We start from the raw sequence: 9,693 nt of genomic DNA, 5'->3' as shown, positions 1-9,693 counted from the left end.
GATTTTGACTGGGAAAGCTTATTTTCAGCATATTGAACCTATTTTAGTCTAGGTAATCATTCCTAACCCCTCAAAATACATTTGTATACATAAAAAGGGTGTTTTCGTGTGAAAAACAAGGATGGATTGGTTAAGGAAGGCTAAGTTGAAGTTTAGGTTGAGGTTTGTTTCAAATTTTGAATATTTGAACCTCAAAACTTCTAAAATTGGGTTTCCTAAAGTTTTAGGGATTCCAAGTCATTGTTGGTGCAATGACAGAAGTTACCACCATGTCTTTAGGGGGAGGGACTCTTTAAAGACATGAAAATTATTTTTTTTCATGAACCTTGTAAGGTGGTTAACCTTCCGTTAAGAACATGCTCAAGGTTGAGCGTTTGAACTTTAATGGGGAGTGGATATCCTCATTGTTCAAGTGGCTTCAAGTGGATAATGCTCAAGGATGGGCATTTGCCTACATTGGGGGAGAATGTAGGGTTAAGGATAATGAAGGGTATGGGGCCTTCATTATCGTGTTGATCACAACGAGTGAAGTTGTGGACAACGATGAGCAACTCTTCAGGGAGAGAGTTTTCAACAGGTGAATTTGTTGATGTGTGCCCAAAAATGGGGCATGGTTTGATGTGTGCCAATAGGGGGAGAATGAAAGGGAGTAAGTTAGGCTTTTATCACCTAGAGGGAGTTTGCCCTCTTAGGAGGAGAATGAAGGGCTTAACTTATGTATTCATTACCTAGTGGCATGAAGAAGGTTTAGGCTATGGGATTAGCCTAACTTACATGTGGTATTGTAAGTGATAGTGTTGATATTGTCAAACATCAAAAAGGGGGAGATTGTTGGTGCAACACTTTCTTGGTTAAGGATTAATTTAGAGTTTTAGGTTTATCAAATTTATTTAATCTTTTTTTATTAAATTTGAGTTGAGTTTAAATTTTTTATCTAGCTCCACCAATAAAATAATAAAATTTTATATAATCTAATAAATTATTTATTTTTAAATTATTAGTATTCATATTTAATTTTTTATTGGACGAATAAAAAATAATTTTTATATAATCGAATATCAAGCTTATTCAAATTCATGAATATCCGATCCATCATCTACCGTCTTAGAAATATAACAAAATCACTGAGACAAATTGAAAACTGAAATTACCTGCGATTCAGGTGCAAATTTAGCAAACAACAAGCCTTCCTTTAATGCAACAGGACTTGTATAGAAACCGAGATAACCGAACGCATATACATCAAGTCCTCGAGCATCCATGTTTTCAAGACTAACGAGGAAAAGATAAATCATAATATTTCTCTTTAGTTTTATTAGAAAAATAATAATTTCATTTAATTTTATTGAGTATCCTTAGGATGATTGACTTGATTCCATAAAAATTTTTCATCGATCATTGGAATAAATCGAGGAGCGCATGCGATGGTCAGCCCAAAAGTCCAACATCCTTTGATTATGTCTCTTATTTGGAAGAAAAAATATTATAAATACATCATAGTTGAGATTCAAATTATAAACACCTACATGATAATGTAAATATCCTATCATAGCATCATAGTCTCGGAGACCTATTTAGTTTCATTAGGCTGGTTCATTTGATGTGATGAACTCCTTTTTATAATGCATCTACAATAGTAGACATGTAGATTTTTTTTTTTTTAAATAGTAATAGTAACAATTTTATGCAAACCATGAAAATTTATATTCCAAACTTATATTATAACTTATACATGAGATATTTATTCTATAAGAATTAATGAATTAAAATATTTTAATTCTATTTTTTCCTTTGTCATAATTCATAATTCATGTATTCAATGCAGTGCCCACCCTACGTCGTAGGACATGCCCACGTAGCTCCACTCCACATCGACAAATCCAACCTATGACTCCAATGTCATATTTAGCTTGGGCTATTGGAGCCTCTATGCTAGTGGTCACCTTTAGTTGCACATAAAGCTTGACATCCCAAATTGTAGATACGATTTAATTTGGCACCCTAAGTTGCTCATACAACTCAGCATCTTAGGTCTCCTGTATGACTCGGCACCCTATGTCACCCACACACCTTGGCTTCTTGAGATTCTCATGTAACTAATTAGCCCTCGGGACCTTCCTATAAATTTACTCCTAAAACACATATGTGACTCAGTACCATGAGTCCTGAGAGCACTGTGTTTGGTGTTGTTCTTGAGCTTTATACTCAGCGCTACTCTCCCCTTTAAGCATCTCAGGCTCCTCGAGTCCCTTGTGCTAAGGTTCCTTGCAAGCACATGTAGGTCACAACTAGGCATGACTCTCACAGGGATGGACCATAGCCGAACATGATCCTCACATGTACAAGTCATGGTCCTTGTAGATACGAAACATAACTAAATACAATCCTTATAGAAATGAGCCATCGAGTATGGTCCCTACAGACCTAGGCCATATATGATTGATCACGATCCCTCAATAATTTGTACTATTGCAGCGCATGATCCTTAGGGCCAAACAATCCAATGGATTGGAACATTAATCGTATATAAAGACTAAAGCTGGTGACCGTACAATTTTTTTTGTTTAAAAAAATCTTTTAATTATTATTAATTTTTTACTTTTCATCAACTACTAAAAATGATTCAACTCTGCTACACGACTTCAGCCCTCTTTGTCATATTTTTTTTTATTTGCAAGACAACCTCCGTTCCCTCGTTAATATATATCCACGTTAGTGTCCAGTCAGGCAGCATCAGTATTTATTATTTAGTTAAATAATGTATGCTGTTCCTTATGCTGTCTCCGAACCTCGAAATTCAGCTTTATTCGTTCTATCAAGTAGTTTTTATATTCTTATTCCTTTTAGCTACTAAATAAAATGGCTAAAAGATACACATGGAAGATAAAGGAAAAAAAAAAAATCCTCTTGCAGCCAGCGATGGCAATCACACACCTCATGTCCTCATCTAGTGTATTTTCTTCACTTTTTAAGCTTTACAATTAAAGTTGCCTCTTTCAGGATTCCAATCCCCCAAAGTAGGAATTGTTGATTATTTGTCCTATCATTTTCATTCATTTATCTGGCAATATATATATATAAAAGGGTAAAAATTAAATAATTGTTCAGATAGATTTCATTTACCGGATTGGAACATGCACGTGAGAGAGGTGGGTGCCCACGCGAGCCCGCGAATAGGGCGGATTTCTTCTGGCAAACGACTCCGACGCCGGCCTGCTTCTTAAATCCACCACGGCCCTTCCTCCTCCGCTTGCCCCGAGTTGCTCACACCGAGCGTCCTCTTAGTTAGTGGATCTTCGATTCGATCTATTCTCAGCCTTTGGTCCCCCCTTCCGTTACCTTCGCCGCACTCTCGGGTTCGCTTGGTGCAGGTCGGGAACCGGTCGGGCGTCGGCGCCGCCACGGATAGGGTACTGTCCGTTTCCCCTCGCGCCTTTCCGGCTCGATTCCCCACTTGCATCAAGTGAATTCGAGAATCCTTGGCGAAAAAGCAAGATCCTTTTTTGTTTTTTGATTTGTTTGTTAAAGATGGATTTTATTTTTTTGTCGGTTTTTCGTGACCTGGATGGCTGTGACGATATTGCTTCTACTCTGATTTATGTGATCGTAGTTATTAATGGCCCTTCCTGAAGCTGTGTGGATTGTGCAAGGTTGCCTGACATGTTTTTGGTGGAAGCTCATTCATAGTACTGGTGTTCTCTTTTGGTTCAGGCTCTGTACTTGATACAGTTCTCGGGAGATTGGTATAAAAAAGCAATTAATGGTTGAAATAACCTATTATGCATGACTAATGATCTGAAATTAATTGGATGTTAGAAGCCCTTAGCTTCAGCATATCTGGATCTATGTTTGTTGCAAGCTTTGATTTGGGAAGCCAGAAGCTAATGAATTTTGGTGCTTCTGTCCTACTGAACATGTACGGAATAGCTGTTTCTTGCCTGTTAGAAAATATCTTATTTATTTCTCATTTATTGACAAAATATATTTGTTCTGATGAAGCAGGCAAAAAAACAGTTCTAGCTGCAATCCTAACTCACAGCAACAGAGAAAGATTTGTATTTCATTTAGAACACGAGACTGACGATTCAGTCTCACATAAGTTTTTCACCGGTCAATCAGGAAGGAAAGTATAGATGGATCCTAAACGGAACAACGTCCCAAATAATTTGAGCTCCTTAAATATTATATGTCCCGGGTGAAATTTTAATGCTCGTTGTCTACGGAGCAATATTTCCACCGGTTGAAAACTTTGAAGTGATATATTATGATTCAGTTTTGTAATCTGCACAGTATCTCTTGGCTGCATGTATGGTCAGTTACGCTTTATGCCTCTCTAATATACTTGAGGTTACAGGCCATTGAGTGAGGGCTTGTTGAGTAACTTGAATAACACCAGGGGCCGAGGTGAGTTGAGTTGCGATAAAACAAACTGTGTACGTCAAAGTGAGAAAAAAAAACAAAAACAAAACAAAAAGATCACCGAGACCATCACCAGAAAGCTGCGATGAAGGAAGCTTTTGCAGCTCAAGCAACCAAATTTGAACAATAGTTTGCAGAAATGAGAAAAATATTCTGGCTTTTATAAACTATACTGCTACGTATCAGATGATTGTCATAGAAAATAACCAGTTGTACAAACTGGAGTCAGACTGCAAATAGCTCAAATTGTGCCACTTTTAAGGATGCTTTACATAATCCTTTTAAGTATGATTTGATTAGCTCTCAAGAGTGGGATCGGATTCTGACGTCTTTTGTGAGCTCACTCCATTGTTCATCCTCGCACGGGCCTCGGCGAACATCCTCTGTTGCTCTGCTGCTGCTTGTTCCTCCGTCATCTCCATACCACCAAATTTAGTACCTTTTGGTGAGTCCTGCTCCACATACGTTGAAGATATAGATAAAAATTAATTTTAGAGTAAAGCGTTAAAGTACAAAAGGTGTTTGATATAACATACCAGAGTTTCCAGTTTATGCTGTTGATATGCAGCATAAACTTCTTCAATGTACTCACCAAATCCAAGAACCTGATTGAGGAAACAATGAAAATATCAGTTTAGTAAGTAGGTTTAAAACAACTAGTGTTTAGCTTAGAAAGCAGCCTCTCCAGATACCAGATGCTGAATTTCTGAAAGTGTTAGATAACAAGGCACTAGTAACTGAACTTACAAACATAACTCATGCCAACATAAAATTAACATTCAAATGAGACTCGTTGCACGGTGACTGCTTCATACTTAACTTTGATCAAGTATATGGTCAATTGCAGCATGCACAGGTATTTTATGGGTAACTGCAATATCTAGAAGAAAAAAAATGTAAACAGATATCTACATTAAGACACCTAAACAGCAAAGAAATGCAATTCTGTCAACAGAGAATTTGGCATCACAATTACCTATCCATTGGATGGCTAATGACATATTAACATGAAGAGAGATGAAATTCTGGATCTAACGAAGGAGCCATCCTACAAAAACTCAAGGAGAAAAGATCTATGTAGCCCATCCATCTAAATGGCTAGAATATCACACATCCTAGTAATAGAAAAGTGCAAGTGGACATCATGTTTACACTTTGGTATCTATAAATCCAAGTGCTTCCGGAAACACTACATCTGCATGTTTGCACTGAGGGGATCATAAGGACAAGAAAAAAACATTTGAATTCTCACGCACACAACTCAACTACCCCGACCTCTGCCAACTTAGCATAGCAGCTTTGGATGACTACTAAATGAGTACATATCTGCCTGTGAAGTTCTTGTCATCCTTGTACACAAGAGTAATACACCATTAAGAAGCTTCATGAATAAAATGGAGAAAAATTTCTGACCAAAAAGAGAGGTGGAGAAAAATTCAAATTAGAAATAAATAAAATGATGATGATGTGGAAACTGACAAACATGAACAACCTCCAAAGCTTTGAGCACATGGTCTGGTGCAATTGTCCGTCTGTCCTCGCGATTACATACATCGTTGGACTCAGAAGAAAGTAAATTTATAAATTCTGCAAATTAAAATAAGGAATAAAAGTTAAACAGCAAAACAGACAGAATAAAAAAGCAACATGTCAATTTAACAACCATAGTTAAATTCATCTGATAATATGAATCCTGATTGAAGAAAGGTTATGTGTTTCAGGCATTACAGCAAGAATGCCAATTTAAGATTCATAACATGAATCTTTATGCTAAATTTCAAAACGTGAATAGTAAGATCCAATAAAAAAAATCTAGAATTTGTTTTAGAAAAAAATACCTACCCAGCTTGAAGTCTTTTACATCCTGAAATATGTATTATATAGTATACACCTTTAATAGAGCAATATGATTGACAGAATCTGATTGTCATGATTCACTAGAAAACATCTCATGCATTTATATAAAAATACAAAATCATATTGGTTTCAGCTCATTAGAATTGAATTGAACTACACAATAGGACAGATCCTATCAATTGCATTCCTTGTTAATGGCAAGGCAACAATGTTGTTAAGAGAGTAAGACAATTTTGTCATGACAAGATGCTTATTTAGTGGCCCTCGACTAGGTGTGAATGCAACAAGATGTGTTCTTATCCCATTGTTCGTCATGAACTCCACCCTTGCTGTTGACTCTAAGTCTCAATGTAGCAAATCTTCTTTTATTTTGCTATCGAACCTTAATTTCACCCTCTTTGACTTCTCCACTTCTCTCTAGTAATAAACACTTGTATTAACATGGGCTCAACTTAACGAGGCAGAACCAATTTAATGAGAGCTTTACTTTTTGATGGGTTTTCTTTTCCTAAAGTAAAAACTTGGTATCTGATTGATAATAACCATGACAAGAGAACCAACCTTTAGAAAGTAGACAAACAGAAACAAATCAATCAGCAAAAAATGACAGTAGGAATTTTTTTCTGTAATACAAATACCTTACGCTTGTCATGTTGACTTAGAAGGATTAAGGAGGACGAGCGCCATTGATGCAACTCAACACCATAAGAATAGGCGAGTGAATTGCTTAAAGTGGCTTCTTGTCGACTTAGTTCATGTTTCTCTAAAACATGTTGTCAACGGCTAGCATCAACAGAAAATAATATAACCCTTAGCAACACTTCAATGAGTCAATGGGAGAAGGCTACTATTATTTAGTTAGCAACAAATGAACCCTACATGGCTTACCATCAATCATGAGTGTCAGTACTCAACTATCACCTTACCGATTTATAAAGTAACCAAGATTCCATTCTTCAAAATGTTCATTCAATCTAATACAGTTGCTAGAACTAAAATAACTGTGAACACAAAGAAATGCCAACACATACAAGAACTTGGTGGTTGAAAGTGAAAGGGCATAGGAAATAAGAATGTGACATTCAAATATCCACAAGCATGCTCATGGATTGCTTTAGCTTCATTTGAACTTCACATAATAACTCACGACATATTAATTATTGTTTCCAGATTCATGTTTCAAAGAAATATACGACTTAGGCCCTCTGGATGCTTACTATTGTCATTAATAACTACCACCCAAATATATTCCATATTTCCAGTAAAAACATAAAATGCTTTCCTTCCAGCAACAATTTGTCAGATTTAAAATACTAGTATGCCAATGTCTTTGTAGACACCTTTCTTATGCTTACAATACAGACAAAGATTACAATTAGCAGTGACATGAATGCAAGGAAATTAATAGACTAGAGTTAAGATTCCAAATACCTACACAGCACTCCACAAGAAGATCTTGGGTATCTCTAGCGACACGAACATCAGGTGGTAACATCTCCTTTATAATCTTGAACATTGTGGCTGAAAATAACCCAAATGCAAAATCAGGATACTTAACCACAGTGATTGTACTAAAACAGAATCCAAGAGGATTGATTTAGTCAAAAGATGACAAAAGAAGGCAAACTCCATTTGTAAGGAACAGACACCAATTTCCACAAAAATCTAATGCATGCAATCTTTCTTAAACATATGAAGCGCAAGTTTGAATAAGCGAATAGTGGGCTCTTACAATGTTTGAGGAAATTAAACAAAGTCCCTGCAACCATCACAATGACTCATGCCACATCAATTTCTTTTGAACAAAAAAAAAAAGGAAAAAAAACCCTCAAGCCTGTCATGTAGCTCTTCTATTTGTGTGTCATGAAAACAATCATGCCAATTACTTAACATAACAAAGAAAAGCCTGAAAAAAAATCTAAAAGTTTCTAATTACAAATTAATCCAGCTCATAACTGAGCTCTGTTTAGTCAAAGGACTCAACTATGTAAATATGTTTGGTGTGCACCTGGTCCTGTTCGAAATAGTAGGAACAAAATTCACAAGCCATTAAGAAACAAGCAAAAATTTCAAAGTCACTCCAATAAGCTACAAACTATATTCAGCAAGCTTACATGATTAAGGAGTTGCCTCAACTAAAGAAGAATAGAGAAATCATGAACAAGGTACATATGCAATGGGATCATCACTCATTTTCATATACTAAACTAGATTCCAACCGGAATATGTCTTTCAAAACCAAGCATGAGAGTATTATTGATAGTTTCTTGTGTATGAGTCTACAAAGTTTTCACACATGAATAAGAAATATAGACGGTTGTGTTTGCTCTAAAAGCCTCAATGAGTTCCTTTATCAAGAAGCCTAATAATTCCTATAACATCCATTATCCCTTAAGTATGGATGGTTGACTATGAACTTCATTACTTCAGTTACTATCCAAAAAAGAAACTAAGATTAGCATACCCTTTACTAGTCTCGCAGCTACTTTGCACAGTTTACAGGCAGGCTAAAATTTAAACCTAGTAACACGCTCCACACCAAGTAATTCGACATAAAATTGATGACATCTCGCAAATAAACCAATAAAAAACGACCAAGCTTGTTTAAACCTCCACAGCTCCAAATCTGCACTAAAACCCTCATCTTCCTAAAGTTGCACAAAACGAAACAACAGACCAACTCATGCTTTTCCTTTCTCTAAATAACAATTGCCCAATTAGGGCAATCTCGAACACCTCCCAAACCCTAACGTATAAATAAAACCAGCAAACCTAAAATCCAAATAATTGATACAAAACGTCGTTAATTCAACGTGCAAATATAAAAATAAATGCAAAAGAACATATTACTAACATTTCGGCAGTGAGACGTCCTCTTTCGATTTCCCCAGGATGTCCATCGGCTCCATCTTCTGTTCGAACCCTGAATCGATTCCTCCGGTTAAAGGGCACTGTATCAACCCAAAAAAACCGAATTGGAGACGGTAGGACTAACGAATAATGGAATCGAGAGGAAACGAGCAAGGGGAGATGGATCGATCGAATCAATGAAGAGAACTACGGCAGAGAGAGGGGGCTGTGACGTTATTTTCCTTGCTCTTTTAATTAGGGAGTTTGACCGAATTCGGATCTGTCTCCAGATCCATCATTTCATCCGGATCCGGACCAGTATATCCAAAAAGTGGCTTCCGTTTAAACTTTAAATTAATCTAACATTTAAATTAATCCTTCTTAGGACGAACACTAATTAATCTTTGCTAATTCCGAGTGTTTAGATTCAACTTCAAATCATTACAATTTAACACTTACCGAAATATCATGAAAAAAAAAATCAAAAACAATAATAAGATAATTTAGTTGATAATATTATTGGAACTGATAAGGTCGCTAGAAAAGAGTGAACAAATTCAACTAGGC

General features: G+C 36.2%; 1 protein-coding gene across 1 annotated transcript; it reads right to left on the bottom strand.

The window, feature by feature from the left end:
• Positions 1-4,559: 4,559 nt before the first annotated feature.
• On the bottom strand, positions 4,560-9,365 carry LOC122008289 (protein Dr1 homolog). The gene is made up of 5 exons (XM_042563982.1): positions 9,131-9,365; positions 7,708-7,797; positions 5,912-6,006; positions 4,956-5,024; positions 4,560-4,871 (listed from the first exon to the last, which is right to left on the bottom strand). The coding sequence occupies exons 1-5, from the start codon at positions 9,183-9,185 to the stop codon at positions 4,716-4,718; spliced, it is 465 nt and encodes a 154-aa protein (XP_042419916.1). The 5' UTR covers positions 9,186-9,365; the 3' UTR covers positions 4,560-4,715.
• Positions 9,366-9,693: the final 328 nt, after the last annotated feature.

This window comes from Zingiber officinale, chromosome 8A (genome assembly GCF_018446385.1).
Source record: "Zingiber officinale cultivar Zhangliang chromosome 8A, Zo_v1.1, whole genome shotgun sequence".
In the NCBI taxonomy this organism is placed as follows: domain Eukaryota; kingdom Viridiplantae; phylum Streptophyta; class Magnoliopsida; order Zingiberales; family Zingiberaceae; genus Zingiber; species Zingiber officinale.
Note: the sequence above shows the minus strand (reverse complement) of the source record. Positions and strands in the feature narration are given on the sequence as shown.

Excerpts from the sequence above, each read along its gene's own strand:
- LOC122008289 (XM_042563982.1), bottom strand. The coding sequence starts at position 9,185 with ATGGAGCCGATGGACATCCTGGGGAAATCGAAAGAGGACGTCTCACTG. Across the intron at positions 7,798-9,130 it reads GGACGTCTCACTGCCGAAAT|CCACAATGTTCAAGATTATA; the intron begins GTTAGTAATATG and ends GGTTATTTTCAG. Across the intron at positions 4,872-4,955 it reads AGCATAAACTGGAAACTCTG|GACTCACCAAAAGGTACTAA; the intron begins GTATGTTATATC and ends TATGTGGAGCAG.